The 18,335-nt window shown below is 39.9% G+C and overlaps 1 protein-coding gene across 1 annotated transcript; it reads right to left on the bottom strand.

Moving 5' to 3' along the window:
* Window positions 1-233: 233 nt before the first annotated feature.
* gnsa (glucosamine (N-acetyl)-6-sulfatase a) lies at window positions 234-16,973 on the bottom strand. Its single transcript, XM_030719886.1, has 14 exons — window positions 16,803-16,973; window positions 14,441-14,500; window positions 13,385-13,591; window positions 12,283-12,348; window positions 9,438-9,536; window positions 8,473-8,640; window positions 8,200-8,282; window positions 7,001-7,119; window positions 6,542-6,645; window positions 5,712-5,813; window positions 5,156-5,266; window positions 4,978-5,088; window positions 3,633-3,793; window positions 234-3,526 (listed from the first exon to the last, which is right to left on the bottom strand). The coding sequence occupies exons 1-14, from the start codon at window positions 16,971-16,973 to the stop codon at window positions 3,451-3,453; spliced, it is 1,638 nt and encodes a 545-aa protein (XP_030575746.1). The 3' UTR covers window positions 234-3,450.
* Between the last annotated feature and the right edge of the window lie 1,362 nt (window positions 16,974-18,335).

The following is an 18,335-nucleotide window of genomic DNA, read 5'->3' as shown; positions in this document are numbered from 1 at the left end:
TTTTGAGGTTTATGGACGTTGATGATTCTGTTGTCATATGACGCTGCTAATGCTACTGCTGACTAATTTCATCACCCATGTGATTGGATGAAAGGTGGATTGTGGCGGGCTGGAAACAATGTAATAATATTTCAACAGTAAGACAGTGTGTGGGACATTCTGGGACTTTTTAAAGTGAAATACCAAATCAGGGAAAAAAAAAATGTTGGTGAAATTAAAACGTGAATATGTAATCACTTTAGAATGCCTTTATTTGGACAAAAACACATAAGCCAAAAATACATCATCAAAACTACTGAAGGTGCCAAAAACGACTAAACGGTTCTGACAGAGCGAAAAGTGCATCAGTGAATAGAAATGATGTGTGCAGCTGTACAAAGAGAAACAATCACACAGTGTGTGTGTGTGAGAGCAGTGGAGGACTTCGATCATCACGAGAATTCAGTCCAGTTTGTGACTCAGAACAAGTTGAATACAGAGCAAGAGGCGGTGCATGAACACAGTATTGTTATTAAAGAATAACAAGACGGTAACAGAACGTGGGAAAAGCTTTGCTTCTGAAGTCAGAAAATAAAAAAAAAAGTTCTCAGTCAAAATTACACACAGTCTGTTTCACGTTTTGCTTCTTGAAATGATCTACACACATCTTTTTGACCATCAGCACAATGTTTTGGAGCTAGGGAGCTTTAAATTTAGACAAAGAGATCGATACCACTCATGTTTGTTCATTAAACAAAGCTACAGCCAGGAGACCCTTAGCTTAGCTTAGCATAAAGACCGGAAACAGGGAAACTGTCTGACTTGGCCTCCCAGCAGACCTAAAGCTAACTAATTATGACTTTAGAGGCTTTAAAGGTGCTCTTGGGTGGTTCTTGTTTAACCAAAATATTGACTGGCTTCAGCTTTATACATTTGGATATACGCACAGGAATGGTATCAACATCCAATTTCCCAAACTTTCCGCTATTCCTTTAAAACATCAGCATGTAAAAATCCAAACAGGAGCAGAAGGAACATTAAAATAAAGATAATTTTGTTTAAACAGTGCACTGAAATGTTGAAGCTTTAAAACAGATTTGTAAATCTTTCTTGGAAGGAGGTTTTTAGTTGAAACACTGCTGCCACTAACAATTCATCCTGACTCTTTAGACTCAGCCCAACCAAACCCAGCCAAACCCTTGACCAAATTTAAAACTGGGCCCAGCAGCATCAAGGCACTGGTTTCTGTGGGATCTCTAATGTGATTTCTGGTGCATTTCCTACAGGTAGCAGTCTGTAACAAAATTATCTGGGGATATTTTTCATTACCTATGACCCATTTCTTTCTCTGTTTACTTAGGCCAGTATACCGGTCTCATGTTAAATCACATCAGAAATGTCTTTTCCGCACCAGGATGTTTTTGGAAGCGTTGCATTTGGTGCACAGTTTCTTATTTTGAAAAATGACAGGATGCTCTGTACTGCTGCTGCGTCTGACTTGCTGTTCTCCTACTTTTAGCGACCTGTGGCGTATCTGGTTTTGTGCCGAGTGGGCACAATCAGCCTCACATTAGAGTTGGAAAGTGATGCAGCTACAGCTGGTATGTTTTTTGATGTCATGCTACAACATTTTTGACCCTGTCTGTCAGACACAAAATAATTAAATTCTTATACAGAAAAAAAAAAAAGAAGTTCACAGTCGACAAGTTTTACCAGTCGTTAAGAATTAAAAAAAGAAAAGTACAGAGTTTAATTTTCACGGAGGGGTCAGCACAATAACTGTGGTTGTCATTAAACTTACTTTTACATGTCTTTTTTTAACCTGGTTGTCTGCACCCTGCAGTGCGAGAACTACTGAAATTGCATTTTTTGTTTGGGTGTAATCTCTCAGCTCAGCGTTTAGCTTGGACACTGCTAAACTGGAAGAGGGGGGGGGGGTGTTCTTAGAGGTGCAATATAAAACCTGGGAGTTTGTTTTTGAACTGATAAACTTTTGTTACACTTTACCTTTGATGTGGGTAACATGACTGTAGTATAATTTTGATAAATTAGGATTCATTTAGTAACTGCCAAATTGCAAGCTCTAGTTGTTTTTGCCTGTTAGAAGAACATCTTTGCTCTGAGAACTTGTCTCAAATGATAGCTGGACTTCTTAAGAAATCCTTAAATAGAGCATTATCATCTATCAAGTGTTGACATGCAAAAAGCCTCATTTGCAGTTTAGAGCTTGTATTTGCTAAAGTAATGACAGTACAACTTTCTACGGAGCTCCCAAACCCCCTTAGGGTGATGTTTTCTTATTGTGCGCAGAGGATAATTTACTATAAATTCTTACATGTCTGTAATGACTTCACATGCATACAGCTGGCATATAATGGAGAAAAGTCAGCTAATTAAGTTTTAGTTTCACCTCAGAATGCCATACAGTGTTAGCTATCTTGGTCTTTGGAGCCTAAAATGATTTGGACAACAAGATGAAAGCAAGTGGATCCACAGACTGATGACTGCTTTGAACAGGCGTATCTACTAATTATAATAAATTATAAAATTATAAATACTAATAAAATATAAATACAATACTAAAACTGGAGCACAACCTTCTTGGACAGATTTTGGTACTATTAACTGCACAGCAAGTTATGTTATTTCTCAGGTAAGTGCATTAAAAATATCCTAAAATGCACCCAAGATTGGCATTTCCATTTCAGTGGCTGGCATCCACCTGCTTAACTTTAAGCCTTGATACAATTTAAATGGATCGGCTATTTTTAAATTAAACTCCCCTACAGTTGTTGTAAAGGCTTTAATTAACTATACAGACCAAAACTGCTTTTTGTAGAAGATTGTAAGTGTGTTTATTACTACTGTAAAGTTGGATGCTTTAACATGAAACTCTATGGGGACTGACTCACTTTTGAAGCCTCCCTCAAGTGGTCATTAGTGGAACTGCAGTTTCTGCCACTGATGGCAAGTGAAGTCATAAAAGGTACCTGTGAATTTACAGTAAATTTAAAATGAATGCATAAAATAAAAGGGGAAAAAAGTGACACCTAATGGGAGATTAAGAGCTCCGTAGCTTTCTCTGATAAATTCAAGTGTCGACCATGAATTAACCAATCAGAGTGAGTAGTTCAGAAGGATTTGAATTGATATGTTCAGTGCAAAGTAATGCTTATAGGAAAACAAGATTTAAATAATGGCTTGCCTAGTGTAAATCCATTTTGAATAATCTCTTTCACACCTACTGACAAAAATCATTGAAAAGCAGTCCAAACAGGAAGTTTAAAGGTGGGCCTCCTATCTCCATGGCAGCCCCAAAATATGACCCCCACCTGATCACTTCTCCGTCCTCATCTGACAAAGAGACTGGCTGAGGAGGCCCGACAACAAGGCAACAACAACAGGAAAGGCTGAATACCAAACTCACTGCAGCCCTTCTTCCCCCGCTTCCCCACATCCTTCATCATCTTCCTACTTCAGCTTCTGCCTGAGTCTGTTGAGCCGCCAGCTGTGGCTGGTGAACATCTGTCGTGGGTCAAATTTATACCTGAGTGGAGGAAAACAACACAGGACAGAATAATTAAAAAATCAAATCCTTTGACTTAGCAAAAGATATCTGATTAAAGACAAAATGCAGAGTTTGCTGAACAGACCTCGGATCATACACGCCGGGCGTCCGACACGACTGTCCAGAGCAGGATTGCAGCATCATCAGCCGATGGTTCATCTTCTCCAGAACTTCCTGGTCGATGGTTTTTGCGATGTTGGTCAGCTGGTAGGGGTCTGCTGTCACGTTGTAGACTTCTACAAACACCTACAGAAGGCATACACCAGTGAAGTATGGTAATAATCTGTCAAAACTCAAACAGATGGATCAAGCTTTTAGGACGTTTCATTCCTGATTCTACCACCAGATGCCAGCAGGTCGAGGAATTTCAAAATCTGCACATCAGCGGTTTTAATTGTGTAGCATGAAGCATTTTTCACATTTATTGCCACTGTGTGAACATATTAGAATGTTATCTAAAAATGGAGACATTCCCATTGTTTTGATTGACACCTCATTCGGCCAATCATGTAACTGGCTGTACCGAAATCACCTGAAAAAGCTATGTGACGCCCTCTGGTTATTGGCTATAGAAAACCCATTTCTTAACATGATTGGCCAAATGAGGTGTCAAAGTGGGAGGGTCTAGCCTGCCATATAAAACACACTACATATGTCCCGCGGACAGGACGTGGCCAGTTAACAGGCTATGATGTGGGGTTTTCAGAGCCAATAATTACTGCTCGATACAAAATATCCCAATTAAAAGCAAAGAGAGTTTAACTAATTGTGTTTCATGTTATTCTGCTCAATGTCAAAATATCTATATATTGATATGCGCAGCACAGTGGTGTGGTGGTTAGCACTGCTGCCTCAAAGTTAGAATAACATCTAAAAGGTCTGGGTTCGATTCCACCTTGGCCCAGGCCTCTTTTTTTCTCTCTCTCTCTGTGTGTGGAGTTTGCATGCTCTCCCACAGTCCAAAAACATGCGCTTAATGGGGTTAGGTTAATTGGTTGTCTGTCTCTCTGTGTTGGCCCTGCAACAGCCTATCGCCTATGAAAGCTGGGACAGGCTCCTGAACAGGATAATTGGAATGGTGTAGTAGTAACATTACAGTCTTTGGAGCAGGAGGTCAGGGGTTTGAATCCTGGCCAGGGTATACTTCCTATGGATTCTTCTAAACCCAACATACAAAGGAAGCACCTGCTCATCAGTACAACACAAACGCTATGGAAAGGGGGAGCCAGGACGACAGGTCAGGGGGGGAGATTTCATCATCCCCACTGGGTCATTCAATTATATTGTGTGTGTGTGTGTGTGTGTGTGTGTGTGTGTGTGTGTGTGTGTGTGTGTGTGTGTGTGTGTGTGTGTCCAGGATGCTTGGCAGTTCTGAAAAACCCCCCAAATTGCCATATAAAACACACTACAAAACCAAATAAATACAATACCTCACTGTCATCAAATTCACAGTACTGCAGGTTGGCAGAGGGGGCGATGGTGCGCACACAGGCATAGGTGTTGTTGTATGAGTCCTCACACACGCAGTCTGGGAAACACTCCTAAAGAAGAAGAGTTTTAGATTAAACATTATAAAACAGGATTATAAAACGGTCCCTGCTTTCATACCGACACTCCGGGTCCCAGCAGGGGGCAGGCGGGGTCCGACTTGTTGTGGCCCTCTCCTTCATACTCCACCAGGATGTCTGTTCTCCAGCTGGTGCTATTCACCTTCCCTTCCTGGTGACACACACAGATATGAACAAGTGTGAATTTAAATTGATTAGTTTATTACATAATGATCTTTAACCACCTTTTGTAAGTCATCACTTTTTTGCTGGACCTCCTGCATCTGTTGTATTATCATAGTAAAACCAGGTGTTGACGTGGAAATTGATCAATATTTAATGATGTAAAAAAAAAAGTTAATAATATTGATACTATTAATACGATCTATCTGCAATCAGTTTTATATGTATAGCTAGGCCTGACTAACAGGAGAGGCCGGGGATTGTAGTGTAACTTCTCAGTGTTTATTTCATTTGTTTATATATAATCTAAACAACTTAGAACTGCAGTCTGTCTCCAATAAAGCATATTAATATTCAACTTTGCCTGAATTAATTACCACACCTCTCTTACCTTGTAACACAACAAAAGCAGCAAACAAGCTTGGTATTCTCACCATAACTGGCAGGAAGGACATGCCGTCCATTTGGGTCTTGTTGACATTGTAGCCGGCGATGTCCAGGATGGTCGGACCGAGGTCAACGTTCGCCACCAACATCTGAAGAGACAAAAAGCATTCAGTTCAACAAATAGTGCACAGCAGAGTGGATACAGCCTCTCTACAGGCTCTCACGCACAAGAAAAAGGACAAACAGACAAAGAAAACGTTCTTCTTTGTGGATGACACGGTGTTCTTTGTTTAAATACTAGATTCGATTATCAGTTACATAAATATTATATAAGAGAGACAGCAGTACAATCTGCATAAATTAGAAAATGCACAAACACAAATACACACTCAAAAAAATACAGCTGAGCCTGTAACATTAATAAGTCACTGTTATGCCAGAAACATAGGTAATAATATCAAGGCAAAACATCTGCAAGTAACTGCAAATGTTCTTAAGCTTTCTGGGCTGTGGGTGGATTGACTGAGTTTCTTATTTCAGCTTACAGCCTGATTTCTAAACTTAACTGGGAAGCTGTGTGAAATGCAAATAAAAACAGAACGCAGTGATTTGTGAGGGATTTAAAAAGCCTAATCATTTGTAAACCACACAAAGCCAATATAAAATAAAAGAAATATAGCCTCATTTTGAATTTGATGGCAGCAACACGTTTCCAAAAAAAGCTGAGCTGAAGTTTTGGAATCATTTCATTAAATATGGAAAATATATTCTCAACAGTGACTGTACCAATAGAGGATCAGTAAATACTGACAAATACTAAGTACTGATTAGAGAGAAAAGGCATCGCGCGCGTGTGTGTGTGTGTGTGTGTGCGTACCTTGCTGGTCTGGTTGGGTTTGATATTCGGTCCTCTGACCATGAGAGGAACTCTGATGTCAAACTCATACAGCTGCCTTTTATCCACTGGGAGAGAGAACTGACCTGAAACAGGAGGAGACATCATCCTCATCAAGCCTGCAGAGTCCTTCCACTTTTTTATTCTGTGTCCAAAAACAAGCTTCACACACTTCTTATCATCTGGCAGGTCACTGGTGAACTTTGGCCACACAGTAAAGAAAAACACTTTGAACAGTATTGATAATTTCATCCTCCTTTAATTTCTGCTCTGTTAAGCCTTTCCCAAATGTGTGGGGGTATAAAAAGGTGTGAAATAATAAGTGGTGGGTTAACCTAACCCTCCCCACTGACAACCAAGTGGATGTTAAACAAATCCTTTGAAAAACTGCAGATGTGGAAAGCCTTTAGACGTAAAAATGAAGTGTTCACACAGACATACCTGTGTGATATCCATTATCAGAAGTAAAGAAGATGTAGGTATTCTCCAGTTCACCTCTGACCTCCAACCTCTTCACTATTTTCTCCACCAGGTCGTCCACTGACAGCAACGTTTGCCACCTGCAGGCAAAGATAAGCAGGGAATGAGGAGAAAATGTTATCCTGGAGACCACATTTACATATAAAACAGAGTTCCCTACACACAGACTGAGGCGGGCTGCCCAGATATATTAACAGCCTCATTTTTAATTTCTGTCTGTCATCCACATTCAGTTCATTCGTGGACAATCCCCTCTCTCCAATTCTGAAAGCCCCAGTTCCTCCTGTCTCATGCTTTCCCTCGTGCTGGACGTCCTTCAAATCCACCATCTCCGACTGCAGCAAGCATCAGCTTATCGTTCTGAACTTCTCTTTACTTTCTGTTTTTAACGGCTGCATTTAATTCTGTTTAGTTTCGGGGAGTTTCCTCAATTTATTTGCTCAGTTTTTATTTCTTAAGCAAGTAGAATGTGTTTGCATGGCACCCTTCCATTAAAAAGTCAAAAAGTGCTTCACAGTAATATAAAATAATAAAAAAAGGCATACATACAACAATTAAAGCAAATGAAAAGAAATAGAAGTGAATAAAAGCAAACTGCTTCTTAAAGATTTGAGCAGGGCCCACAGATCCTGAGTCCAATGGGATCCAGGGATGATTTCCTCAAGCAAAGGAAAAATGGAACAACAGTCCATTTAAGATGTTCCAGAACGTCAGCGATGCAGCGGCTCGTTTGGCCGATGCTCCGTCACGACTCGCAGGTCAGTGTAATGGCTGAAGCACAGAAAGAAAGCTTTCTTGTCATTGGTTGGCTACAGCACAAACTACAGAGAGCGAAAATCCACCGAGAAGCGACGGAAGCTCGCAAACAGTCACATCCAGGACAAATTCATCTCATCCACAGGATGACGGACGCAGTGATGAATCGCTCTTAAGAAAGCTGGTGGCCATGAAAGGAGCTGTACATATGCATGCACACTGCTGCAAATACACTGTGAATCTGTGGGAAACAATGTAAAGACATTAATGTGAAAAGGAGGAGGAAAACAAGGACGATGAGAGAGATGAGAGAAAGCGGGGCATGTGCTGAGGAGGATATTTCAAAAAAGGAAAAAAGGAAGTGGAGCAAAGAAAGAGGAAGGTGAGGAGGTGAAGAGACTGACCGTTTCCTGAAGGCATCATCCAGAAACTGAATGGAGGAGTTGGACATGGGGGTTTTAGCCTGTCTGATTAACCAGTGTTTGTCCTGAGGAGAGAAATAAAAGTCATAATGACAAAAGGTCCTTTTCAGGGTAAAGACTGAACAAACCCAACAGAATGCATCAACCTAACAGCTTCCTCTCTCTTAGTTTTGAAATCAGTGGAATTCAGCAGTGAAGTCTCGTCTGTTTAGTTGAAATTTCAACAAGGAGTTTAAAATTTTTAAAAAGTTCTACCTTCCCGTGGACGTTGAAGTTGGGATCTCGGGGAGCTTTGGTGTTCTTGAAGCTGTTCTGGTACTGAGGAGCTGCCGTCCAGGGGGAGTGGGGGGCCGGCGTGGACACCATCATGAAGAATGGCTGGTAGCTGGTTTTATACTGGAGGAAGTCTAGAGACATGTTGGCCTGAGAAAGAGGGGAGCGACTGATCAATAACTGCGCTTATTACCAACAACAGCTTTGATTACTGATCATTGCCCAATGCAGTTTACATAATTGCACATCTGTTTTGGATTACTGATCAGACAATGGTGCATGGAGGAGAAGAAATAAGCAGCGCTTTTAATTTTAAGCTCCAGTTACCATACATTATCTACAACTTCACAAAGACTCAGTCTGTAGCATTACACCGCTCCTAATTATACTCATAAAGAAGTCTAAGCCAAAAATAAAGACTAATTTAAAGCCAAAAGCTGGTGGCATCAAAACAAAAAGAAAAAAAGAAGAAGAAACATGACTCATAAATTATGGTTTCTCAATAGTTTTCAGTTGGCAAACCTCAGATTTTAGAGAAACATACAGCAGTGAGGACATCACTGAGCTCTGCAACAGGTTTGCAGGTTCACTGAGATTTTTCCACGTTAGGTTTTATTTTTGACACGTTCTTTTCTGACTTTAAAGGAGTAAAAACATCCCTGTAACTGTTAAACTCGTCCAAAAGTGGAACACTGGGCCAGAGTAAACACACCGGACTGGTTAGATACTCTCACGCTCTTAATTTATTCAGCACGCCTGATTTCTATCTTTTCTATTTTTTCCTAAAAATTTAAAGTGTGACGCTTGACTGGCTATGAAGCAAAAAGACAACAATACTTTCAGTTTGTGGCTACTAAGGTGCTTATTAATGATGGTGTAGAAATAAAGCAATGAATGGTGTGCAGTCATATCGAGGGTGCACAGTCATAACTGGTCAGATGTCTCACCAGCAGATCTGTCAGGTAATCTTTGCTGTAGTCTGCTCCGTGCTTCTGAGCCTTCCCGTTCACCGACAGCGTGTAGTTGTAGTATTTAGAGTTCTTATCCTGGAAAACACAAACACGACTCCGTAAAATATTTTGGTTTTAAAGAACTGCAAAATACTACGAGTGAGTGTACTGTTCCAACACCGTATCACACGCATCACCTACCGGACACAATTGCTTCCAGGTCCGTATCATATTTGTACTTATTTAAGTAATGAGGGAATTAGACAATCAACAGTCGATATCAAGGTGTTCATCACCATATAAAAACATACAAATAAGAGATTTAACTGAGCCTGAAGCATTGAAAAAAGTACCTTACAGTGACATTCTTGAAATAACTAAACTACACAGGCCAGGAGGCAACAGGGTTATGAAATACCTCACTGAGAAGAAAAGCTGCAGACTGAGTGCAAAATGAAAACATGAAGTCTGTCCTTTATTCCAGAACTGCAACAATAAGCACAATTAAGGTCGCCTAAGTCTGTGTGACTTAGGCGACCTTAATTGTGCTTTCTTTGTGCAACAGGTGCCAATGAATGCTCTTCCAGCTTCCAAGGTTTTTTTTTTTTTACTGGGTCAGAAAAGGCCCTTTGAGTGTGACTACGCTCATAAGAGTAACAGGTCTGTGTCAAATGGCAACCTCCAAATTTAGTGTTGAGCCACACAGACGGCCACATTAAAATGTAGAAGTTTACAGCCTGATACACAAACATTACAGGCTGTTATGGTCTGTATGGATAGTTTCACCCTTCATAACAGGCTAAACTGCTATTATAACCCTTCAATTTGGATACAGGGAAGGCTTAAAGTTAGGGTCATGATAATTAAACAGGCCACCTCTCCAAATATGGTCACTTCTGGCTCCAAACCCCAACAATGATGATGCTTTAAAGTGCAGAATCCAAACCCCATGGACATCACGATGATGGCTATACATCCATCTTTAATACACAGTTATTGCTACCTTATATATATATATATGAAATCCAAATGAATAAAACGAGTTCAAGAATAATTTTCTTACAGTTTCAGTGGATTTTCTTTGGCTCTGACTAAAATCTAATGCAGGAAAACCCCTTTTTAAATAAAGAAGAAGATTACAATGATTGCTAAATACAAAGTCATCACAATCACATGAGGTCAGCCATGATCTGAGACAGGCTGCAGTTCATTGCAACATTTCATTAAAAGTTCCCTCCAAACATGGAACGAAGGATTATTGGCTTAAACTGCAGGAATCCTATAAACTGCATGACTCTCACGCTTTGTTATAATAAACTTTCAGGTCATGAGACCACTGCTCTAATCTGTGTTTGTTCATTCAGTAACGGTGACGATAAACCAGCCTGCCTGGCAGAGACCTGACCTCAGTATAATGACTTCTGTAAACCAGTTAGAGGCCTAATATAAATTCAAGCAAATCTAATTTTATTTTTATAAGTCTGGCTCTTTCTACACAGATTTTTCCAGCCACATGACACTAAGGAGCTATGATTTCATCAGAACTTAACATGTGTGCAACATGAAACATACACTGCAGTCATATTCTCATTAAAAACTGTCAGATTTTTTTTTTTTTTTACTTATTTCAAAACATGAGATGCTCTGACACGTAAAATGAAGAATACATATTTCAGATTCTGCACCAGGTTTAAGCAGAGCTGTGGACGTGAGGGCGTCACTGCATCTTTGTACAAAAGATCAGGGTCAACATTCAGAAAAGTCTGATAACCGAAGAGCCTCCGCCTAAAAATATTAGCGAGGAGTCCCAGTTTGAGAGTAACTCTCATCAAGGACTAAAACCTTTATATCAGTGAGGAGCTGTGGTTGGTCCTGCTGGTAGCGGTGAATACAAACAGTATCAAAGACAGATGGAGCTCCGGGGTGGAGCCAGTACAGAAGTGCCTTAGCCTGCATTCTTTCAAACAGCCAGCAGGGGGCGACTCCTCTGTTAATCTGATGGATTCATCGTTGTACTACGTCTACCATTTTTCCCCTTTGCTTAAAAAAAAAAAAAAGCATTCAGATGAGAATCAGAGCTTTAACTAAATCAAGTCACCTTATCGTTTTATCTATAGTATGATCAGACAGACACCCGAAGTGACCAGATCATCATGAGATCAATACATCAAGCACTGTTCACTGAGACAGAAGAGCAGCGTTATCACAGACACAGAATTTCCTAATAGAAAACTCAAGACTCCAGTCAGCAAACGCAGCCCAGCGGCTCAGAAAAACATGCATTTCACAGCAGACTGCTGGGAAAAAAAAATGCTGATGAATCGAAGCTTGAGACTTGTGGCAGTAAGAGAAGAATGAACATAAAGAGATAAACAGGAGGGAGAATGACGCTGCAGTGAAACGTGACGGTGGGAATGCTCAAATTCACGGGTGCGTCTGCATTAATCTGACTCCATGTTTGCAAAGGAGAAGCTCGGTCCTTTCTTCAGAGACATGCTGCACCCGCAGGTTTGCATCTTTGTGGTGAAAAACTGACACTGCAGCAGGAAAATGCTGATATTAGAGGTGAAAAATGTTCTTCACAATATATGTTGTGCGTTTTTGAAACAGATTACAGGATTGCATCCTCTCCCTTCTCTTCTACAGGGTGTAAAACAGTCTGACTAAAATCTAGATCAAGTCAAATAAAAGGTAAATATTATCTCCAGGATATCAGAATAATATTTACCAACTTGTGTTATAATTAAATTTTTAAAAAGCTGAAGGTTCAGGATTGTAGCGAGATCTAAAACTGGCTCACGATGTCTGTACGAGTAAATAAACGAGGAAATTTCAGGCTTACCAGCCCAACCCAGCTGCTCCAGCCTGGAGGAACGTGCTCCACTCCACCAGCTTCTGAGTGCCCGTACTGCAAGACACAAACAAGAGGATGTGCACTTCATTTTTTTAGAAGGTATGAAAAGATGACTGAGACCAGCACAAGAACGAGAGCAGAAAAATGCATCAGGACACTATAAAAAAAACAAACAAACAGATTTTTCTCATCATCTGCATTTCAGACCTCCCGTCAACCACAGCACTGAGACAGGAAAGCAATTTAAGTTTAATGTGTTCTGAAAAACTGGTAATAAAACACAAAGTGGAAAAAAAAAAATACTGAATTTGTTGCCAAGTAATGATCACAAAATGAGTCTTTGGCATGTTCAGATGAAAGACTGCATTTACAGGATTATTTACCTTCCTTTAAATGTATTTATTAAAACCAAAGCTGTTTAGATGAACGGTGACACAATCTTACAAGTTCCCTACAAGCCACACTGTGTGACATCGATCTAATAAACTTCAGAAGGACGTCAGGTTTGATGGATGTGACTAAACAATGACAAAATCTACTGAACTGTGGGCCAACAACATAGAACACACAGCAAACACGGGTTTGTTCTTGTAGTTTTCACAGAGTTTGTCATTTTCTGGGATGAGAAGCTGAGTGGGGAAAGCTCAAAGACACCGAGGAGGAGCCAAACAGGGTTACGCGTCTTTTTTTGGAAGTGACAGTTTAAAACATCCTAACAGGACGTTCTGGTTCCCTATTTGAACAGCTGTTAAAATGATGTCTTACTTTCATGCAGCTTTGACACATACATACATTTAAAAACAAAGTAACAACAACAAATGTATAGAAAGTTGTAACACCTTACAGTGCCTCATATTTCTGATATGGCCAAACAGCTTCTGCACACACTGATAAACATTTCAGGGCAGGTTCATGACCAACAGGAAGTTAATCTCCTTTTGTGTGCAATTAGTGGATGTAAACAATCCTGATTCATTATGGAAATTATTTTTGAACTCCTTAATTCTCCTGGTAATTGCAGGGCAGCAGAAGAACAAAGAGGGGAAGCCTCGTTCCAAAGTCACTGATTCTTCTAAGAGGTGACGCTCACCTGGTTGAGATATTTCCCGGCAAAAAACGTCTGGTAGCCAGCGTAGGTCTTCAGTATGGAGGGGAAGGTGTGCGCCTCCTCGCTCTTCTGCCAGGCTTTGCTGCTGCAGTTGCCCTCCAGGGTGTTGTTGATGACATGGTGGTTGTGGGGGTATTTCCCCGTCAGGATGCTGGCGCGACTGGGGCAGCACAGCGGGCTGGCAACAAACTGAGTGAAAAAGAAGAGACAATATAAAACAGAGATATGAAGAATTCAGTACAACCTCCAGAAGAGGAAAAAAAAAAAGCTTTAGTTTTTAGAAACTGATTTTAAGGGAAGGTTTAAGTGCTTTTAATTTAATTTAATGCAGTTTCTATGCCCCAGTGACCATTAAAATTAAGGTCAATTTAGATGATATAATAGGTGCCTGGAGGCACTTGGACAGCAGTGAGATTTGCTTTTAGAATATTGTGAGAAAGCTAAAAGAGAGGCAAAGCAGGACTCAATGATGCCCTTTTTCAGCCACTAAATAGTCTCTGATAAGCTGTATATCAAAGGCGTACACAACTTGAGGGTCTGAAAAGTGAAGCAAATAAAAAATATCTTAAAATGTCATTCTTCCTAATGGCCAGCAGGGGGCGACTCCTCTAGTTGCAAAAAAGAAGTCGAGTAGTATAAATGCAGATAAGAAGATAACCCTTCTGCCTGCTTGATTTATGACCTTAAACACTTTCTTGATAACATTATGATCTCAGCTGATGGTTTCAAGCTTTCCTTCAAACAGCACAATGGTTATTTGGAATTTGATGGTCCTATTTAGTATCCAGAAGAAGCATAAAGCAGAGTTTACTTTAAGGTGGAGCTGCCTATGATTAACAGCTTGCATAAGCATGCAGTATCCCTTGGGTTTTTGTTCTGGTCCTTCCTGCATTTGTGGCATAAAGCTATGATTGCACATGCTTCAAAAGCTGCATTTCACAAATCAACTGGGTGATTCACTGTGGCTACGTCCATCTTTGATATACAGCCTTTGGTGACGACAGCAAGGGGAAAGCTAAACATGCAGGTTATACTTACTGCATTCGTGAACGTCACGCCTGCGTCGCCGATGAGTTTTTTCGTCTTGCTCAGTGGATTCTGAGAGAAAAATAAATGTTGCACTTTAGCTGACATTAATATAACTCACTGCACTCAAACTGTTTGTTTGCTCGAAGGTCATCAGCAAAAATGAGGAGTATTTTTTTCTTAATGCCTGGATGAGCAAACTTCTTATTTACTGAGGCCTGTTCATCAGTTCCCAGCAGGGTAAGACTCTGTACAGTCATGTGAAAATTTAAGTATATCCCACAGAAACTGTTTGTGTTTTTTAGACATCACATCACATTTGTGAAATTATAATCAGGGTTTTCAGATTAAAAGCCAACAACTGGAGCTTCTTTAGGGCCTCGTTCCAAGATCTTAGGAACTCTCTTTTAATGACAGACTTACTCTTTTCCACCAACGAGTATTTTATCCAAAGATATTTCTTCTTCAGATGATTGAAAAGCCTATTTTTTTTCTTGTGGTACTCGTCACCTTTATCTGTAGATGCTGTTTGAAAGACGAAAAAATGTTCAAATTTGTCAATAACACCAAAGGTTTCCACGTGATGACCTCACCTTCTCACATGACTGCAGTCTCAGCACAGATTACACACCTCCAGAAAAATACTGAGACTACTGTGCACAAAATAAAATAAAATGTACATGTATCTTCTAATTCATCTGAGGCTGAATTTAGTGTAATATTAGGTTCAGATATTCAGTACTGTAAAAATTCTAAATAATCTAAAGTCAGATTCTTTACTAAACCAAAGTCAAGAACAAGGCTCAGTATTTTTTATGGTTTTGATATATTTTTATAAATTTGGCATTACATTTAATTGAATTATCAGAGTTTACAATTTTTTTTATTGCTTCCTAATCTATTATCTAGATTAGGAAGTTCTACCCTGGAAGCCAACAAGGTGTCACAGAGCTCTTTTACAAAAGAAAACTGCATAATTTTCAGATTTTTGGTCACAAAATACAAAACAAGCAGTTTTGCTGGATTGTTATATTTAGTATTTTTTTAATAAAATGAAGACAAGCTAGTTAATAGTGAAAATAATATCTAGTAATATCAGGCAGTAGGTGTCCGAATAATTTATAATAGCCATATGTGTCACTGGTGTGATAAAAATTTGATAAAAGTGTAAACAGTGATTTTTGGACCCACACAGTTTAAGAGTACAAGTAAAGGCAACAAAAAGCAAAACTTCTTGAACAACAGCGATGATGTAATAACATTTAACCTGCTTCATTCTTTCAGTGGCGTATCCACCGACTATCAGTCTGGATCAGGCCTTTAAATTAGCAGATGAGATGAGAAATAAGGAGACTGAAGCCTTTTTTTGTTTGTGTCTGCAGTTTTCATTTTTTGTTTCAAACAGTCTCATATCAGGTCCACTGGATGACTCCACAAAGCGTTAAAAACTGCACTGAAATCATTAATCAGCCTAAAGTTCCTATAGAAGGTGTTTCTGTTCCTGGTGTGGTGGTGACAGATATGCTACACAGGAGTGAAAATGACCTCGGCCAGCACACTGGTTTTAAAGTTTTAAAGTGATCTCATCTCCAGCCCATGACCAACTGTTTGTTTACACTGCAACAGCACAACTGCTACAGTGTAAACAAACACCAAGACGAAGCCGTCTGTTCAGTTTACCGTGATCTTTAAATCTGGCAGATTTGTTTCTTCTGCAGGCTGACAGCAGCTGTCCACCTCTGGCTTTCTGGCACTTATACCTGCACAGGTGAATCTAATGAAGGGTGCAGCATTTACTCCACTACAATCATTTTAAAGCTTTAAGTTACTAATTAGTTACCTGATAACGATCTATAAAATACAAACCTACTAAAAGTAATTAATTTAGCATTATTTATTGGCCAATAAATCTATAAGAAGGGGGCAGCAGAAACCTGATCTACTGACCTGGGAGCTGGTCTCGGATTGAGCTGCATGTGGCTCACGAGTCCGACAGCCCTGGTTTAAAGTGTTTAGTTTGGGTTGATTATTATTACTGTTGATGTTGTCAGACTCGGTTTTACAGCACAAACAACTCTCTGTGAAGGCAGCACAGACTCACAGTCCTGTAAACATCCCAGTCTTAATAAGCACAACATTCTCTGACCGCAGTTTATATTTGTCCTTTAATTTTACATTATTTCTTCAGTTAACTAAGATGTTTAGTGGCAGCTGGTTTCACATAATAACCCTGCTGCTGACCGATGAGGCTGCTGACTCTGTCAGATGCCTGCCTGATGTTTCCTATCAGGAATGTGAGCTGTCAGCTTCATCTGATCCGGTTAAACGTCATTAAAAAAACAATGTCACGACTCTCAGAGAAGCTGCTACTGACCAGACCCCCGATGGCGACGTCCAGGTCGTCGGTGAGGATCAGAACAATGTTGGGTCTCCGGTAGGATTTGGCCCCGCTGCTCCCGCTCAGGTGGCTCCATAAAGTGACGCAGATCAGGATCCAGCAGACCATCTTCGGTCCGGAGCAGCGAGATGAGCTCATTTTTCTCATTCAGCTACAAACTGCTGAAGCAGACTTCCTCCACCATCCGCGCTGCGCCTTAAAACAGCGTGAAATGTTCACCACGCTCCGCGCAGACGGTAAAAACACGGCAACAAGCTCGACACTGACTCACCACTTCCCCCTTTGCTGGTCACGTGGTACTACGGAAGCCCGAGTCAGCTGATTTGTAGGCGTGATATATTTTGTTTTTTTTACGCTATTTGTTTTCTTTCTTTCTTTTTAAATTTGCTCTCTCTCTCTCTCTCTCTCTCTCTCTCTCTCTCTCTCTCTCTCTCTCTCTCTATATATATATATATATATATATATATATATATATATATATATATATATATATATATATATATATATATATATATATAAAAGGGAAACAAGAACGGTCCTTCAATCACCGCTCTGTCTGTAATACAAATATTAAATTAAGCAGACTGAACCCCAACATAATTAATAAAAACACAAGCACAGTTCACAGTAAAGTGAGGCGGAGTGAAAATGGCAAGTGGGAAAACCAGTGTTTTGGTTTTTTTTTTTTGGTTTTCTGGGTGTAGTGTGACCTTTCACAGCAAGAAGGTCCTGGGTTTGAATCCACCTTGGTCTTGTGTGTTTCTCCAGGTACTCTGGCATCCTCCTAAAAAACATGCAGTTAGTGGCATTAGGTTCATTGGTGTTTCTAAATTGTCTCTGTGTTAGCCCTGTGACAAACTGGTGACCTGTCCAGGATGGACCCTGCCTCTCACCCTATGACAGCTGGGATAGCCAGAGCCTCACGCCTGGAGGTGCATCACAGTCTCACAGCAGTTTTAGACATATGACTTTCCCCCCTTTTTTTCGTTTCTTTGGGCATTATAAGGATTTTCCCCCAAACTGTCAATCACAAAAATCAACTTCAGTCAAAGAATAAAAAAATAGATTGTTGATGTACAGGTCCACTTTATGTCGCTCAGTGATTAATCAGGCAAAGAAATCAAGAAATTACTTCGGCTTATTGGAAAGTTGTTTTTCTTGTTGTTTTTTTTTTAATTAATTACCCTCTACAATATTTAACATTTAATATTGAGCCATATCACGAATTTCCGTGTGTAGATGAATCGAGTGGTCCTTAATACTAGCTTTGATATTAGAATTCTCAGTGCGCTGCTAGAATTAAGACATTGTTCTCACAATTCTGAATATGATCTTTGTATACTGGCTTTGAGCTTAGAATTCTCAGTGTGTTGGTAGAATTCTTCTTTTGTTGTAACAATTCTTAGAATTCTTATAATTCTCAGTGTGTTGGTAGAATTCTTCTTTTGTTGTAACAATTCTTAGAATTCTTAGAAGCTTAGAATTCTCAATGTGACAATTCTTAATTTA

This window comes from Archocentrus centrarchus, chromosome 23 (assembly GCF_007364275.1).
Source record: "Archocentrus centrarchus isolate MPI-CPG fArcCen1 chromosome 23, fArcCen1, whole genome shotgun sequence".
In the NCBI taxonomy this organism is placed as follows: domain Eukaryota; kingdom Metazoa; phylum Chordata; class Actinopteri; order Cichliformes; family Cichlidae; genus Archocentrus; species Archocentrus centrarchus.
This window is presented reverse-complemented; position numbering and strand designations above follow the sequence as displayed.

Coding starts and splice junctions, on each gene's coding strand:
- gnsa (XM_030719886.1), bottom strand. CDS start 16,973: ATGAGAAAAATGAGCTCATCTCGCTGCTCCGGACCGAAGATGGTCTGC. Junction 12,349..13,384: donor CCGGGAAATATCTCAACCAG/GTGAGCGTCACC, acceptor TGTGTCTTGCAG/TACGGGCACTCAGAAGCTGG. Junction 5,814..6,541: donor AACCCAACCAGACCAGCAAG/GTACGCACACAC, acceptor TTGTCTCTTCAG/ATGTTGGTGGCGAACGTTGA.